Genomic DNA, 19,881 nt, shown 5'->3' with positions numbered 1-19,881 from the left:
TCTGTCCATCTCTAGTGTGTGCGTGCGTGCGTGCATGCGTGCATGCGTGCATGCGTGATAGTGCTGTGCGTGATAGTGCTGTACATGATGTAGACATGGAATTATATATATCATTTTGAATTATATAAGAGGGTCTATATTACTCATGGGAGTCAAAATAAAAATAGATATTGTTATGTTTATTGTATTTCTTTTCCAGCTGCTTTTCTATAGGGGAGGTGGGCCCATGAAACGAAAAATAATAAATATGTTACGATTGTGTTAGGGGTAAGATTGCTTGGTAAAACAGGACCCACATCAGTCTTTTCAATGTCAGTCCACACTGAGTGAGACTGCTGATCTGATCTCTCACATAGGAACAGCCTGTGTCTGCTACAGTGCCTGTAGATTGTCCAGTGTTTGGGCTTGCAGGATTTTGCCTTGACTTACGAAAGTGGGGGGCCAGGGGAAAATTTTAAGGGTCCTAGCAGGCAATATGAGGGTCCTGTAAAGTAAATAATTGGTGTAGTGTACTGGATGTTTAGATAATTAATTTTGAACCTGGAATGAATCAATGATCATGTGGACATTTACAATGTGATATACAGACACCCAGAATAGGTCTTCAGCAACCCATGCTTGCCTCCTCATGTGAAGATCCATGTTAGAATAGGTCTTCAGCAACCCATGCTTGCCTCCTCATGTGAAGATCCATATTAGAATAGGTCTTCAGCAACCCATGCTTCTCGTAAAAGGCGACTAACGGGATCGCTGGTCAGGCTCACTCACTTGGTTGATGCATTTCGTCATATACATATTGCATAGGTCAATGCTGCATTATTTACAGAATGCCGACATTAAGTTGGAATATTGCTGAGTGCGGCGTTAAACTACAAATATACAAACATGCCCAGGATTACCCAGACGACCCAGCATGAGACTCGTCTGTTTCAGGTGATGGAGAAATTGAGAGAGCTGTTCACAGGATATGCAGAGTTCCCTCCAACTTGTTTTGTTTTATGTGGCAACTTTTCTTCTGCACCCCACGGAAGTAATCATGTAAAACTATTAAAAGGTAAGTTGCTGTTGGAGAAACATAGACTTGCATAGATTAAAACTGATGAAATGTATTTTGTAATGTTTTAACTTTAAGGGTTTAAGTCAAATTGTATACTTTGACGTCATGGTGCCATTGGGGATTCCTGGTTTGAAAAGGTCCCAGTAACCCATGCTTGCCGTAAAAGGCGACTATCCCAATTACGTGGATTGATGCTCATGATGTCAATCACTGGATTGTCTGGTCCAGACTCAATTATTTACAGACCGCTTTCATGTAGCTGTAATATTGCTGAGTGTGGCATTAAACAACAAACAAACAAATCCTCAGTCAATTTTGCAACATGCTCATGGTGTGAGTGAAAGAAGCTGACAAACACAATAAGGGGAGATAACTCTGCCAGCACTGGTGGTTGCTGTTACTCTGCATCGTTTGATGTGATTTCTCCTGAATTACGTGATAGCTCAGATAAGAGCTTTGTCATTTGAGTACAGAGAAATCTAGAATTTGAAGTTAAGAATATTCTGTGGATATTATATAAGCCTAGGTTAAAATGAAGCATCATGTGATGATATTTTTTATGTCATAACATCTTTCTAAGGCTTAACAAAATGAAAAAAAAATGGTTCTCAGACAATGGTTTTTGAAAATATAGTGAGGGTGGGCTGTGTCTTTCTCTTTTTTGGGTGGGGTGGGGTGAAGAGTGGGGGTGGGGGTGGGGGTGTTCATACTAGTATGTAACCAAATAAACAGTTGTGTACAATCAGCCTGGGAAAGGGCTTCCCTACATAATAAATGTATTCCTTGATGAGTAAAATACTGGAATACAGTATTTGACTTACGTTGAACTTGTAATATTAAAAGGACTTCTTTTTTTAAATTTTAAAATGGAAATAAAAACAAAACATACAGCAAACTTTATGATGATGTGGGTTGAGTATTATTTTTTTTCAGCCTAATGTGAAGAATTGTAAGATGTGATTCTTTGTGATATGCTGTGTATTTTAAGATGCTTTTGAATACATGAACACTGTTATTTTACTTTTCATACAGTAAAGTACTGTTATAATGAGCTCAAATGGACCAGTAATTTTGTTATTACCGTAATTTGTTATAAGCATATATATATATATATATATATATATATATATATATATATATATATATATATACAAAAATGAGGTAAATGTTCACTCGGTGTACATGTAATAAATAATAAAATAATAAAGTCCACGTTAGTCCATCATCTTCTTTATATCAGTTTCATACATAGTACTTTCGCTGTCTCATGACAGCTCTTCAGTGTAACTGACAATGACATATACTGACGTCATACTTATGATGACGTCATAAATTACAACTGTGACGTCACAATGTATTTACACACTCCAACGACGACACCAAGTAATTTAACAATTGTAGGGAGACTTTTGAATTAAATATACAGTATTTGTAAAGTAACAGTGCAACATTTACGATTGAAATGACAAATCTATTAATACATTCTAGAGTTCAACTTTGGTTTCATCAATTGGATAAACATTTGTTCTTTTTCCAGTCTCAGCTGCTTGTTACTTGTATACAATTTATAAAACGGAAAAATAGTAAATTTCCCGTTTCCGCAATCATCAATGTGTTTGCTGACACCTAAGCATCGAACATTAGGGTCTCTAATCTGCTGTTTGTGTACAGTGACTCTATCTTTTAATTCCATGCCGGTTTCACCGATGTAGTTTTCGCCGCATCCCGAACATCTCATAACATACACCACATCTTTGCTGCGGCAGTTCATGTCGGCTTTCACATTGAAACCCTTGCCATTTGCAAAAAGGAAAGTAGTACCTTCACTTATGATGTTACACGTGCCGTAACACACCAAGATGCGGCACGTGTAACATCATAAGTGAAGGTACTACTTTCCTTTTTGCAAATGGCAAGGGTTTCAATGTGAAAGCCGACATGAACTGCCGCAGCAAAGATGTGGTGTATGTTATGAGATGTTCGGGATGCGGCGAAAACTACATCGGTGAAACCGGCATGGAATTAAAAGATAGAGTCACTGTACACAAACAGCAGATTAGAGACCCTAATGTTCGATGCTTAGGTGTCAGCAAACACATTGATGATTGCGGAAACGGGAAATTTACTATTTTTCCGTTTTATAAATTGTATACAAGTAACAAGCAGCTGAGACTGGAAAAAGAACAAATGTTTATCCAATTGATGAAACCAAAGTTGAACTCTAGAATGTATTAATAGATTTGTCATTTCAATCGTAAATGTTGCACTGTTACTTTACAAATACTGTATATTTAATTCAAAAGTCTCCCTACAATTGTTAAATTACTTGGTGTCGTCGTTGGAGTGTGTAAATACATTGTGACGTCACAGTTGTAATTTATGACGTCATCATAAGTATGACGTCAGTATATGTCATTGTCAGTTACACTGAAGAGCTGTCATGAGACAGCGAAAGTACTATGTATGAAACTGATATAAAGAAGATGATGGACTAACGTGGACTTTATTATTTTATTATATATATATATATATATATATACAGCAAATTTGTTTGATATATTCGTCAGTTTGTTATTAGCCTTTTCGTTATAAACATCGTTTACTGTATGATAGAAATAGGATTAAAATAACAGTATACATGTTTTTATATTGTTCAGTCCTAAAATATTTTATATTTCAGAATCGTTTCATAATCTAGCAGACCTTATTTGTGAGTTTCCTTCAATAAAGGAGAGTAGTCGGTTTGTGTTTGTACCCGGACCTCAGGACCCGGGACCTTCTACAATACTGCCCAGGTGAGTGATGGGGGTGGTCACAGGTGTTGTGATGAAATATACTATATATATCAGTATATCACACTGTACAGACACTGCCACTGAAGTACTGTCGGAAATGCTCGAAAACTGATTCCTTAACGTTATATTAACTGGCGTTATCCATGACAATAACACTGGCGTTGTTTAAGATGGGCAATAGCTGAAGTTCCAACCAGACTATGAACACATCACCTCCTATAATTTCCTTATGAAAATCACCAGTTTTCTTTTTCACCACGAAATCTAGCACACATCTATCAATAAGCCCCATATCATGGGTTGCAGCATGCAAAACAATGACACAATTACCATTATCTGATGGTCTATGGGTGCTTTTTGTCCATCTGCCGATAGCCATCAAGGTAAATTATCTGGTCGCCCTGACTGTGATAGTTATGAATGGTTTGGAGATAATGTGACCTCATGGACAGGATGTAATATTTTCCCCTGAAAAGTGCTCGGTCATTGCCACACACAGCGTATCAAAATCTCATGTCTTGGAGAGCATCAAATAGTGCAGTCTGGGAAACATTAATTGTATCTTTAATTCCTCCCAAATTCTGCTCAGAAAGTTTGTATCTTATCACCCTGTATCAAAGCTGTCTAATATCCTTTTACTTCCCAGTTTTGTTTTTGAGACCACCCCTATACCAGTTTTGTTTTTCTTATCATACCGTAGACTTGATGGAATGAATTGAAAACCCCATAGCTTGGGCACTTCGGTAATTCACCCTATCTAAATTAATAAATGGTTTCCCTCTATCTCTCTAAAGTGTAAAGAACTTGTATACATTCCCCAATACAGACTTCATATCATGTACCATGGTTTAGGCTTTACAAGTGTTATGTAACATGCATCATGGGAGCAATGTTTACAACAAAAACGCAGCGACATTTTATCATTTTAGAAGATGCACATCTAGAATTTTCTCAATTATTTTTGTGTGTGGATTAAATGTTTTATGAAGACTACATTATTATCATTATAATGGAGTCACGTGCGCATATTTCTACAGTCCGTTTCAGACTGTCATCATTGGACTTAAAATAAATGTGAACTTCCTGTTTTTTGTCGAATTTGTCTCCTGTAAACTTGTTGATAGGACTCTTTGTGACCGAAATACTTCAAACCACAGGTAGGGCGATTGGTAGTTACTCAATATTTCAATAACAACAGTCTGTAAAAAATTATATCCTTTTTTAACAGGCAAAAAGCAGTTTTCTAGGGGTCCTTTTGGGGTCACAGGTGATGTGGTGAAGCTATTTTGCAGGATCAGGAAGGTTGCTTGAAACAAGCAACAAGCTCTCCTTTTGTGGCCAGGCTTTGAATTTGACTTTGAATTGTATGCCAGACTTTCACTTTCGACTGTCACTCTCAGTCATGCTCAGTATTTCCACTCTGCTGCAAGGATAACATTTCATGTCATGGACATTCTGACCTTGAGCATGCTGAGGTGCACTCCCACTAAAGAAATGTTGAACATGTTTCTCGACCCCCCCAAAAAAAATTCAAACATAATATCCAGAAAAATGCTTGTTAAATTTTTTCAGCTGTGTTTTTTTATATTCTGACAGTGATGGCGTTAATGTGATCCTCAGTAGAATTCTTTTTTAAATTAAAGAAATTGTTTGTGTGGAATAAGATCCTTTCATGTAGGTCTTTTTGTCCGACACTAGGCACTTAAGAAAATCAGGTTCACTTAAACATTAAATATATGCTTAGGGATGTAATCCTCGCCTTTGTAAATGATGGGCCAGGATTCAGTAGTAAAGGGCCTAAGGACCTATATAGCACAGATTTACTAGTGAACCCGAAGGTTGTTTAGTTTCATAAGGGGTCAGTGAACGAGGCCATGGCATTATAAAGTATTAAGGTTACTTTGACATGAGAGGCCCAGACATATTTCACTTAGTTGGTTTATAAGAATTAAAGGGAATTATTTTTAAGAATGTTTTGTATTTCTTTTGTTAGACCAGCAATCCCTAACTCCATAACAGAGGAGTTACGACGCCGAGTTCCGCAAACTGTTTTCACGAGTAATCCCTGCCGCCTGCAGTATTGCACACAGGAAATTGTCGTGTTTCGAGAAGACATCGTCACCAAGATGTGTCGGAATTGTGTCAAGTTTCCAGCAGACGGAGATATCCCAACCCATGTGAGTCAAGATTTACATAGCTATGGGAATTGTCGTCAGCATGTTGCCGTTTTTTTAATTTTGTAAAACATCAGGAGTACATATTTACAAAAAAATATATTTGGCTTTCTTAGGCAAGTATGTGGTGGAACAAAGATCATTTGCACAAGCCCAATATCTTCATTGGCTGGGGGAAAAAGGGGACGAAATAGTTAAGTGATTGAACTGTCAAGTTTCTGTGTGTTATAAACCACTGAAGGTCACATGATCATTGTTTAATTTACAAAGTGTGTTTTTGTGAGCTGGGATTTAAAATGTTTTCTCTTGAGGTTTGTTTTTTGTGATGTTTGGACGAAGCACCTTTTTTGAGAGGTTGTCACAGTTCATAAACATACATGTCTAGATATTGTGTTCAGATGTGTATTTTACCCAGAGCTCAGAATTCGCAACGTATTGAAAGTCAATATAGAAAAAGTAATTTAGTCCTCGTTCATACTTTGATTATTGTATCAGGACTAGGGGTGTCACCATAAATCGAAATATCGATATATTGCTAAAGTAGGCACTTAAAGTCAATAAATTGATTGTTAAATCAGTTTCCGATCAATAGTATCGGTGAGCATGTTGTCAATCTCTGGATTGTTGTAACCATCCCCATCAATGAAAGCGCTAGTGACTGCCTCCTTGTCTGCTTGGAAAGCGGAAGGTCTAGGGTTCAATCCCCGGCCACGTCATACGGAAAGATGTGAAAAGATGGTACTTGTTACCCTGTCTGGCGCTGGCATTAAGGGGCTAAAACAAGGACTGGTTTGCTCGGAGTCAGTATACTGTGTCTGAGTGGGGCATTCATGTAAACTGTGGCATGTTATCTCAGTGGGCTAGAAATATAAAATCGGCATTAGTCCAGACTAGTACAAGGACGGGCACACGCACATGCACACACGCACACGCACACGCACACGCACACGCACACACACACACACACACACACACACACACACACACACACACACGAGGATCGTATCTAAGAATTTCAGTTAATTTCAGATTAAGTGCATTTCCAACATCACCTCTGACTCTTCTGGGATGATCAAGCTGAATCTTTTAGATATGAGCCTCGGAAGGGTGTGTCAAGATATGCTGATAGAATTCCTATCCAATTGTAAAACATGGCCACCATATTGAAAATGGTACTCAGTCAATTCTGTATGTACCATTATGAACTTTGATCTGAAGTAAGTATATGCTGTGAGGAATAACGAAGTGGTTAAAATGTTCACACCGAAGGCCCGGGTTCGATTCCCCACATGGGTGCAATGTGTGAAACACATTTCTGGTGTCCCCTGCTGTGATATTGCTAAAAGTGGTGTAAAACCATACTCACTCGCTGTGGAAGATTTGATAACAATAACGATACACATGTTATTTTTGCCCTCTGCATAGCCAGTTCTACTGTTTTCAATGTCTTATTTAATTAACATGCTGCCAGAATATCAAGCAGAATTTTCTGATATTTCTTTTTACTTATTTGTCTTTATCCTCAAATGGACTTTCAGATCATATGTTTCTGAAAAAAGTCATGTGAGCTTCAAAGTCTTGTAGCTCTAATTTTCTTATTTTTCAGCAGAATTTCAAGAATTCTTCCTCGTGTCTTATCTTGCTATTGTTTTCCTCCAGTTTGCAAAGTCCATCATCAGCCAGGCCCACCTGTGCCCCCTCCCGCTCCACGTCTGCCCTGTGTACTGGGCGTATGATAGAGGGATGCGTCTATACCCGCTCCCAGACGTCATCGTGTGTGCTGACAAGTTCGACCCCTTCAACACTTCAACAGCTGACTGTACCATCATGAATCCGGTAAGTACAGTGGCTGGTCAAGTGGTTCAGGTGATTGCCTATCATGCATATGCACCCAAGTTTGATTCCCAACATAGGGTCTTCATATGCCTGGTTATTGACAGGGGGTGGTCTCAGTGGAACATTATTTCAAAGACTGGACATGGGTCTTCCTCAGCATTTGCTTGTAATGCAAAACCTTGTGTTTTTGACAATGTGAGATGTAAATGGAGTGTGAATTATCTAGGTCTCTGACGTGCAAAGCTCATCCTTGGCTTGAAAAAAGGTTTGCCTCTTGGCCCACTTAACCCCCAAAATATGGGCCATTCATGAAATCTAATAGGCCATAAACGTCATCAAGGCCACGGGTACAGTTCAAGCAAATTGTTTACACAAGGTTACGATCAAAACAAACTCACATTGTTTTGGTATCAGGATACCTTATTTGTTTTTCATATTGGAATTAATTCAAACACAGAGCACAATTGTGCCATTTTGATTTCAATAAGTGTATTTTCTGAGAAAATATTGCTTTCTTTATGTTTTGAACTTAGAAATATGTAGGAGTCAAAATAAAACTTCTAGGGTAACGTTAAACTGCAAGACACTTCATGACACAATCGATATTTATCAGTAACCAACGCAAGTAAAATGAGTAAGGCTTCCTCCTCGAGCTGACTGAAAAACAACTCACTCACTCACTCACTCACTCACTCACTCACTCACTCACTCACTCACTCAGCAGATGCCTGCACCACTGACAGTTTTTCATGAATCAATTTTCCTGAATGCTTACGGTTGGTCATATTGATCAAAGGGTTAACAAGTTGTGTATTTACGTCCAGTGTATTGTCTCAAGATGTGGAGAACTCACTCATATCTTGTGATAAAACACATTCATATCATAATTTTTCTTCGTCATGTTTTCAGAATATATTTTCACCTCTATCATGGTTCTACAAAATAGAATTAAGAGGAATTGGAATAGAATACATTCATTAGCATTTATAGAGAATAAAAGTCTTAGTAATCATCAAAGATACACTAAGTTGTTACATTAGTATCTCGTTGTCTAGTGGATAGAGCATCTGCCAGAGAGCACAAGGTCTGTGGTTTAATCCCCTGGCAACTTCATACGAGGGGGGGGGCACAGGTGGCCCAGGTGGCCCAGTCGTCTAAAGTACCGCAATTCACTGTGCAGAGTTGTGTCCCTTTGGCACACCAGAAACCTATTGATTGTGGGTTTGATTCCCCCCAATTATGTTTCTAAGTTTATCAGCACCATACCCGTGCTCGTGGGTTTCACCGAAGTGGTAAACGTCTGACCTGCATCATTTCGGGCTTTCCTCCCACATTAAGCTGACACACCGTGATATAACTGGAATACTGTTAAAAGCGGCGCTAATCCCAACTCACTCATCAATAAGATGTTAAAATGTGGTATACTTGTTATACCGCCTGTTGCTCGGCATTAAGGGGATAAAACAAAGACTGGTCAGCTCGGAGTCAGTTTACTGAGTGGGGTATCCATGTTAAACTGTGGCATGGTATATCTGGGCAAGCCATCTAAAGCCGACTAGAGCAGGGCTAGTTGACACACGCACACACCTATTCGAGTGTAATTATCTTGAATGCATTGTTAAATCTCATGGCACCTCACCTCACCTGTAATTTGTGGACATAGATCAACCACTGATTTCACAGTTCTGCCAAGGCTGTGTGTATGTTTAGCAGTAATTTTAACATGACCTTTTATAGTACTGTCAGAAAATTTACAACTGTAGTCTGTCTTCAAGACTTTTTGAAAGATGAATAGGGGTTATTATTGCAAATATGTATAGAAAGTGATAATTGTTTGTTTTTCTGAAAACTTGCGAAAAGAATGTTAACATATGGCCGGACTTTTTAGGGTAGATTATATCATTCCGCTGATCCTTAAAATAAAATAAATCAGAACAGGTCTTATAATTTTCTTATCCGGCTTGGTCAGTGGGTAACTTGCACACAAAAATAAATGATGAGACAAGCTTAACCAAAATGCACAAATGGCAACTTATTCAGATCATATGTTTTAGTTATAAAAAAGAAAAGGAATTCTATTTTTCTTATGGTTTCTTAACCAGTGCCGACCAGGATTTTTCACAAAAACAATTTAAAAATGCCAAAACTTATGCTCTTCAGGAGAATACATTGTAACAGAGCAGGTGGATATGTACAATTGTTGATTGTTTGTTGTTTAATTTCGCATTCAGCAATATACAAACTATTTGATGTAAATAATCAATTATGATGAAGAAGAAGAAGCGCTTGATGTTATGGAAATTTGTGTTGTAAAAAAAATGTCATTCAGATCAATTTTTCAAAGATATATATTTTTTGTTGAAAAATATTTTGTCTCAAAACTCCTATCCCTTTCACAAGATATTAAATCAGGGATGGGATCTTCCGCAAAATTTAGTGACCACAAATTTGTTAAATTCTAATGAACCCCCAACAAACACCCCCAAATTATGGACCACACTCCATTGAAAAAAGCTGAAAAGGAAAATATCCATTCTCATTCCGGTTTAATGGTTTTCTCCTCATTTGGTCTGTTTGGTCTGTTTGGTCTGTTTGGTATGTGTTATGTCACGCAATCACAGTGATATTTGTTCTAACATGTTTGTCATTATTCTCCAATACACACCCTCAGGCCAGACATGAAATCCGAACAATCTACAGCTATTGTAATTTAAGTATTGTTGTGCTAAATAATTTCACAATTCTCTACATTTTTTTGTTGGAGTCATTGATTTCATCTGGTGCGCCGTTTCTCACATACCTGTTAGCCTTAAAACAGTCAGGAACCGGATCACTTGATAAAGTTTAGGACAATAGGTTTATATTTTTGGAAAGTTATTATAAAATTTTGTGGTGATCAATCCCAGCTGTGGCCAAATCTATGTAGTGTTGACGAGACAGTGATATCATGTTTCCCAGTCAAGGCCTTTGTAACACAAAGGCTGTTGTGTTCCCGGTCACCCGGGCCTGGTAATCACGGTCTGTATCACATGTCAATAGACCTTGGAAGCACACAACTACACGTGAATATAACTGGGAGGTGTGATTGGAGCAGTGCCTGGCATGGCAGTATGTGCCTCCATTGTTGTCGGTCATGGTTTAATACCCATGCTAATTCAGAATACAGTCAGGCTTTTTAGATTACCTGAATTAAGGTCTGTGTATGTCTATTATGCTGTCTGTTGTCTCTTTTGATGTGACATTTTTTCATCTTTCCCACTGGTTCTCGCATTATGTCAAGTGTAAATTTTAATAGAATCACATATCTGATTATCCCTATGAAAAGTTAAGTACTATATGTATTTAATTTATTTATTTTTAATGAAACATGAGTAAGTATACCGTATTCGACATAATAAGCGCCCGGGGCGCTCTCACAATTAGAAATAGGGGGCGCTTATTAGAATATTATTTTGAGTTGAAAGATCGTAAATTTTGTTGTTTATGCTAACAGCTTGAAATGTTTACATACGACATATATTTTTCAAGAATTTAATTGCCCATAATTAAGGGTGACATAACACACGAGTGCGTATTATGCACGAATAAATAAGTCTTGTGTACATTGATGAATCGTAAGGGGTGCTGATTGGGATTGTTCACTAGCCATTATATTAGCAAATATCGCCGTGGGCGCTTATTAGAGCGGGGCGTTTATTACGTCGAATACGGTAATAAAACTTGATAAGCCTTGAAACTTCTACCAGCCCTATGCAGTGGTTGAGATTAAGACGGTAGGGGTCCATGACATCTTCTCCTAAGTAATTAAATCCAGGGATCCCCTGAATCTTTAGCTTTTATCTTTGACTTTCATGTACAATTTTTGACACTGCTATGGATTATTTTTTAGGGCTGTCACAGTCCGATTATTTGCCGATGTAATATACGCCGTCATACTTTGTTCACGGTAAGATATCGTGATACTTAATTCGCATTAATTTTGCATGAATTATTATATTTGATAGGGCATACTATTAAAAAGGCTTTAAACTTCATGAATATCTGGTCTCATATTTGAAAAATGAAAATGTTTCATTTGACTATTTGTGTCAACATAAGTAACTGTATTTTCTATTATCAAATACGATGGCAAATTCCCAGTTTGTGAAATACCTTCGATGTCCGCCTGAAATTAAATAGACTATATATAAATGAATGGGTCCATGTCTGAAACAATATTTGGGATTAAAATGGAAATCAATACATGATTAAAATATGAATTTATACAGATAAATGTGTATTGCATAATCGTATCGTGTGAGAATATTACATCTTTTGGTGAATCGTGACATCTTTAACTCTAAGTATTGATTATTATCTTAAGTTACTTGAATGCGCTCTATTTCAACACTAGACAACACACTTCACAATGTGTCTTGCAAGTTAGTTCTGTCTTTCTATCTTCAATGTTTTATTTCTGGAGACTACCTTCATGGTCCAGTGGATAGAGCATCTTCCCAGAGATCTTCCTGGCTGTGTCATACCAAAAAGCGATATTAAAAACACTGGCATTAGCACCGATTAGTACAAGCATCCACGCATGCACACGCGCACATGCAATTGTCATCAATGCAGTGTTAAACTCAACTCAACTCAACTCAATCTTCAATATTTTTAGTGACCCCAGCCATGATATAGCTGGAATATTCCTAAGAGCGGCATAAACCCTGATGCTATTCGGGACCTATTGAATATTCCAGGGTAAATAGTTTCCCAATACGCCATGCTTGTTGTAAACGTTCTTAAATATGGAGTCGGTGCGTTCAATCTGTAACCTGGTTGGTCGACTTGATGACATGGATCATTGTTCATGCTGTCAACCCCTAGTTGTCCTGGCCACGACTTTATTATTCGGAGGCCTTTGTGATTTAGCGTCACTATTTCTCACTGTGGTTTAAAAGAACATGCACATATTAAAATATATGTTGATCAAATGGTGGTTTCAAATCCCAATGACTCTGACTGAATCTTGTGAGTTGATGAATTGTGAGTGAGTTTGGTTTAACACCGCTTTTAGTGATTGAGTATGGTTTTACGCTGCTTTTAGCAATATTCAAGCAGTATCACGGCGGGGGACACCAGCAATGGGCTTCACACAATGTACCAATGTCGGGAATTGAACCCAGATCTTCGGGGTGAAGAGCAAACGCTTTAACCACTGGGCTACACCGCTTTTAACAGTATTCCAGTTATATCATCACGTGTCAGCTGTGTGTAATGTGGGAGGAAAGCCCCAAGTGATGTAGGTCTAAGACGTTTACCACTTCAATGATACCCACGAGCAAAGGTATGGTGCTGATAAACCTAGAAACAAAATCGGGGGATTTAACGAAATAGTAAAACTGATCACAATGTCTAATTGAAACTACCTGCTCTCGTATGACAGTGGCTAAAGTCATGCATACTGAATTTGATATTGCTGCTGTGATTAGTCAGTTTGCCTATGAATGACACCGATGAATTATATCAAAGAGAATAAAAATATCTGATCTATTAAAACTAGTATTTGCAGTTCATCAACAATCACTGGAATACGTTTTTTAGAAATTATTATGTTTTGAAATGCAACAGTTGTCACTTAATACAGAGAGGTGATGATGGTAGACAGAACTGCCATCTCTTTGGCGGGGGTTATTTTGAAACTTAAATCAGACTGAAAACTGTCTTCCTTGTGATTCGCTGTCAGAGTCGACAGATACCATTATTGGTGCCATTGTTTCCTGTGTGACGCCATTTCGGGACCTGTAAGCTGTCTACATCTCGTCAACAGACTTCGTCACACATGTTTGCCATATATCGACTGTGGCAAAGGAGGCAAAAGAATGCACAGAACAACATAAGTTAGTCATATATTTTCACCAAACTACACACCTTGACTTATCAACAAAAACTGATGTAAAGTACAATGTCTATCAATAGCATGTTTCTTAGTAATCATGTGAAGAAGTGTATTGTGGTGTTTGCTGTGGAGAATTTGGCTTTCGGGTTCTAGATAGTTGTTAAATTTTGCACAAGCATCTAATATTCGAAGTTCCACTTTTAATATCAGCCTGAATTACTGGTGTGCGTGCATGTGTGAGCATGCTGTCAGTGCGTGCTGGTTAAAATGTCAAGGTTGACCGTCTGTATGAAAAAGCAATTCAATGAAAAAAGCAATCGATGATTAATTAATGTTCAGTCAAAAACGAGAATAGTAAAATAGTGTATTTAGAGCTTTCTCTAATTTATGTTTCCAAAAATATCAAATTAAAACTAAAATCTATGTACATGTGTTTGATTACTTAAACCTATCAAAAGGAAACCGTGACCTGTCCATGTTACCAGACTTGTGTTGTTCAGTGTGTTTATACTCAGTTTTGACCTTTGCAATTACTTAAATGAACTAAAGATAATCACAGATTTTGTGATCGATTCCTTCTTCAGAAACTAAAACAAATCAATCATCAATGAAACTGATGAATTGGAACAACACCTGCAATGTATAATCAGTGTAAGAAAAAGCTGTGTTCAAAAACACTTACTAACATCTGACATTGTCTCAGATTTCATCGTGCCTAATGTCAGACTTTTTTCCTGAATGTTTAAGAATTCGGAGTATCAATCAAATATCTTGCCTTACAGATTGTTTTTATCTTGTGATTTTATTCAAAGTCATCTGTGGTCATGGTAACCTTATTAAAAAATGATAATCTTTTCAGATAGCTTCAACTTTTAAATAAACATGTGTTTTACAGTTGCCCTGATATCCAAATATTATAAATTCTATTTAAGAACTTGATTCTTTGAAGAAGAAAATACATGTCAAGAAATGTAATTGTGAAATGAATTGTCATGAAGTAATATAAGGATTGCAGAAGTTGACATAGATATATCTTGTATCACCTGGAACTACCGGTTTCTTCACAAGTATCAAACACCCAATAATATAGAGGATATTTCATGTGTCTTGTGAAATATCATGTTTCTCTCATCCCTAGTTTTCTACCAGAAATTTTATTTTTTCATTACAAATGTAAAACCTTGAAACGTAAATTCTCCCTACCTAACACACAAGGACGTTTCACCACCCCTTGTAATTGCGACTTAAGAAGTAGTTTAGAAAAAAATCACAAAAAATATTTAAGGTCAAAATGAAAATCCTTTATCATTCATTTAGATATGATCATATACAAAAATCAACTTCAAAATCATATTATTTAAAGCTACGAGACCACTGTTGAATGCGAGGGAATATAAAAAATGGAGCTTCGATCAAGGCGAATGCGAAATTTACAGTTTATAACAAAACATTTTTCGAGAATAACAAACGTCAAGAAGTGATATTAACTCCATAAATGACCATCTGTCTTTATTTTGCCTGGTCAATGTTGAACTAACGTGAGAAGGACGTCAACAGTTTGTGTACAGGAAAGACATGATAAAGGGAGACAATTTAAGGGGAGGTAACAATAGTTCCGTCAATGTGTTATGTTCACTGCAGTGAAATATCAAGTGTTGTCTTAACTGCAATGAAAATATCACTTCAGAAAACCCAGTCTTTCACACTGAAGTATATAATAAATGCATTTATCACCCAGAACTATCCAGCACAGGAGATATTGCTTTGATGACATCAAGCACCCTCTCCTCGGAGATGTTGCTGCAATAAAATTCCTTCGTAATGCTTAGCAGACCATTGGAATGCCATCTTTTCGATGACATCACAATCAAATGACATCACTAATCTCTCTGCCACTGAAGCTGGTAAGCTGTGCTTTTTACACTCAAGACACTGGTTATTACTGGTGACGATCAGAAAAAGCTGGAAGAATGATTTTGGATGGTGTATAGAATCTCACTCTCATGTATTTTGATATGCATCTTTCCGAGGCAAGGGAGTTAACTGACTACAAAAGTCCAGTTTCCACCCTTGCCAAACTGGGCTGTTATTCCCGAGTTATTTAGCTGGACTAACGAGTCTATGCATAGTCCAATCAAAATGGACCAGACATCCAGTTCGTAAACAACATGGATTTCAACGTGTAGATTTCTGTTAACTGCAGGATTTGCAAAGCATGGGTACCGCCAAATGTGAGTTGACAGATATTTTGCAAATCTTTTCATGCTTTTAATAAAGGTGCTCAAGTGATTTGATGCACTTCGTGGGGTAAGACCCGTTTTATTACAATATGGATCTTAATTATCGATTGGATCACCTTGACTAGGTGCCGCCATTTTGTTTAAAGTAATATAACATCAGATTGGTAAATAGAAGGGACATAGAAGGGACATACCTAGCAATCAATTGCCACTGGTGGTGCTGCGATCAAGCCTGGAAATTCCAGCCTAGTTCTATTGTCAGTTAACAAACTCAGGCCTTCCGCATGACTAGCAAACCCTTTCCCCACTTGGCTATCTCCCCACCCCTTGTCATACATTGGTTCTTGTGACACTAGTTGCATCTGAACAAACATCTATTTTGTACTTCTGTTCGTACCGTTGCTTTTGACTTCTTCTTTTGTAATGCAATTTATGAAAAAAGGGAGGATTGCTCCATTGATGAAGCAAATCACATCAAATTATTAATTTTACATCCAGTTTTTTGTTCTTATTCTTTATAAAATCATTAAATACCTCCCACGTGAGTGTGTCAAAGCCAGCTGTTGAAGAATCTCTTGAATTCCTTTTTGTTACAAATACGTTTATATTGATCTAAAACTATTATTGAATAAATGTTTGGTGATATCTAGACTCAATAATGTTCAAAATACATCTGTCCTTGCATGAATTGTATGGAGGCAATCATTTAAAAAATAAATCGATACAATTTATGTTCTTTGTTATAATGAATCTATTTTTCATCATATCCTGTCCTTTATTAAATTGAACTTCTAAGTGTATATCGGGCATAGATGCTATAGTCAAATATGGGATGTCTTTTTTATTATACATTGGTGAAGCAAACGTTTCTAACAATCATTTTCTTCAAATTATGAACTTTTTACCTTGAATGGGAATTAAACGATTTGCAGGGGTGAGTCAATCTTTGTTCGAAAGAAGGCATTTTTTTCCTCTAAAATAGAAACCTTGAAGCTGTACCTTGAGGTCTGTGGTTAAAGAAGCGACAAGACGGGCTGATCCCATAACAAACAACAACTTGTTTTATTTGTCAACATTTCCTGCCACCAAGGCAAACCTGACCCAGATTTGGAAGGTCTTTCACCTATTGTCAAGGTTGTAAAATTCTCACTAAAATTTGTTACTGTAGCAAAGGTTAATTTGCTCAGTTTCTGCAACCATCTTTGTTTTGATGCCATTTCCTCGTTGTTTTTTTCACCAAGGAAGAGAATGGTATACGATATGTCATTACAGAAATTTGTCAGGATAATTCATCACTAAATTGCCAAAGTCCACATTATTAAAGACCTCCAGGCATGATTTCATGACAAACAGAGCAATTTTATATATTTATATTAAACTGGTATAATTATCATGATTATACCCCCGACCTAAAGGGCAGGGGTATGTTGTACACCAAGGAATTCTGTCCATCCTTCTGAGAAAGTGTGCGCACTAAAACTTGAAAACTACCGCAAAGATTCTTGTTAAACTTGGTGAACACTTGCTATACCAATAGGATAGGTGCAGTGCGAAGTTTGAATTCAAAGTTTGGATTTTCTGAAACATTTTTCATTTTTTGGACTTTTTTTTTTACTTCATCATTTGTGTGACCAAGGACTTGAACTTCATGGATTCTTTTCAAATTTAAAGAATGCTTTCTTCACTAATCGAAGATTTGCAGTGCCAAGTTTGATTTTGATATGGGTATTGTCTGAAAAAATATGATTTTTTTCATGTTTTTAAATTAGAATTTATTTTCAACATTTGTATGACCTATAACTTGAAAAGTGCTTGATGGTATCTTTTCTAATTGGGGGAACAGTTTCTCTACCATAGCAGAGTTGCAGTACAAGGTTTGATTTTAATAAATGGATTTTCTGATAAAATGTATCTTTTTTTCATGTTTTGAACTTCAAAATATGGAGTCTAGGCCTGCTCACTTTTTGCCTTGTTTGATAAATGTTTACGCAAATATCTTGTCCTATTTATGAACCAGTTCAGAAGTAGAGGATGGTGTAGTTAACTGAATATAAAGTCGTTTGATTGATAATCTTTGGCTCTTCGTCTCGAACATTTGAGAGGATGTATTGTAGGCTAGGAAACAAGATCTTTTCTTCTTCCTTCATCAATTAAAACTTCTTAAACCCCTTATCAAAGTTAATTGCAAGGTTTGTTTGTACGCGAGGTTAGTGGCCAGAAACATTTGCTAGTGCTGACTTAATGAGTTAGAAATTACTGTTTTTCGATTAATCTAGAGAATGAAGTTTTGATCTCAGTTTATACATGCAACATGAAATGTATACTCCCCAGGGAGCTGAGAATGAACATTGTGCACACTGATCCAGTGACCGGAGTAATACTGCAACACTTTTTGGGTTGGAATTTGGCACATTTTAAATATGCACCTTGTTATTATTATTGTCTGGGGAACATATTGCGAGTTAACTTTATGGAATAGCTGATATCTCAGTCATGTTAAATGTAGACGAACTCATTGTCATCTTATTCTAATAGACTTTTAAAATTCTCAGATACCAATTTTTTTATTCAGTGCTTTATCTCTGACGAAAATACATTACTTTTTGAGAACATCCAGCATGTTCTGTGAACAATATATTTATTCTTTCCTTGATTTTCGTAAACAAATCAATTTTTTGGTTAAGATCACATGCCCCCAGAGTTGCATAACTGAAATGTTCGAAGTTAGTGTGGCAATATATTTTTGGTCAGAACACACATTAGAACTCTGCTAAGAAAGTGTTTTTGCAAATTTTGAGGACAGCAGAACATTGGAATTTGATGCTTTTCGATCCCTGGCTCTGACGCAATATGTTTTTTTTGTCATATACATGAGGTCATTGCTGTGATATGTATGCGTGCTTTATTTGTTTGTGATCGACCATGTAATGTTTGTTGAAGCAGCTGTGCTAAGCAAAGTACATTGATGTAAGAACAAAAATGTTTAACTATGAGGATTAACATACACAAATGGTCTCTACCTAAGCAGCTCACTAATTATGGCCTCTAGCACCAAGTGTAATATTTTGTCATGACAGACTGTGACATCTCGTGAAAAATGTGTGAATGTCAAACTGACTATCCCTTATGCCATTGCATGTCATATGTCCGGTTGTCAAAAGTTTTTAGGACATTTTCGACATTTCGTCTGTAACTACATGGCTGAAACTTTGTGTGAATGATCACAGCAATGGTGTCTCAAAACGTTGCGCACATATTTCTGATCTGATTTTAAACATGGCTGCCGTTATTAAGCAGCCGACTGTGTTGACACGAAATTGAGATCCGCTGGTGCCACTGTTGGTTTTCTGAACCACGCATTTATGACAGATGACAGTTTCATATTTCAAATAACTCCTGTATACCCCTGGGAAATATTTCTAACATATGATTGAATGACATTGGGGTATCAAATTCACTCAGTATGAGCTGAGCATAAAAAATGTATTATTACGATAACTTGAGTATTTATGAATGGAATTCAATGAAACTTAGTATACATGACCCGGGCCTCAATCGCATTGAAATTTATTAAGTATTACAGATATATACATTTTCCAATCATTTCAGAAGACTGACGATAATTAACTCAATACTAGTCATAATATTATGTATTGTGTTGTATCAAATGTCAAGGACGCTTTGATGGCCATTCACTCATGAAATGACTCTCATATAATATGGAGACTTCTGATTTGTAACAAGTAATGTTTTCGCATGTGTATGGTCAAGGTCACTCTGTGTGAAGTTGACATCCCCAAAAGCTTATGTACACGATATCTTAGCATTTTCAGTTGGAATCTGATGTAACGTTCTGTGTATAACCTCTAGGCAGTTCATGGCTGAAGGATTGAAGGTCAAG

General features: G+C 36.9%; 1 protein-coding gene across 1 annotated transcript in view; it reads left to right on the top strand.

The window, feature by feature from the left end:
* The window catches only part of LOC124118914 (DNA polymerase epsilon subunit 2-like), a 76,583-nt gene that overhangs the window by 16,977 nt on the left and 39,725 nt on the right, over nt 1-19,881 (top strand). Inside the window, exons 11-14 of the mRNA XM_046481228.2 lie at nt 934-1,054; nt 3,738-3,852; nt 5,846-6,029; nt 7,686-7,862. Of these exons, the coding sequence (XP_046337184.2) occupies nt 934-1,054; nt 3,738-3,852; nt 5,846-6,029; nt 7,686-7,862 (597 nt within the window). The remainder of the gene's footprint in view (nt 1-933; nt 1,055-3,737; nt 3,853-5,845; nt 6,030-7,685; nt 7,863-19,881) is intronic.

Source organism: Haliotis rufescens, unplaced genomic scaffold (assembly GCF_023055435.1).
Source record: "Haliotis rufescens isolate VD_foot unplaced genomic scaffold, xgHalRufe1.0.p SCAF_3, whole genome shotgun sequence".
In the NCBI taxonomy this organism is placed as follows: domain Eukaryota; kingdom Metazoa; phylum Mollusca; class Gastropoda; order Lepetellida; family Haliotidae; genus Haliotis; species Haliotis rufescens.
This window is presented reverse-complemented; position numbering and strand designations above follow the sequence as displayed.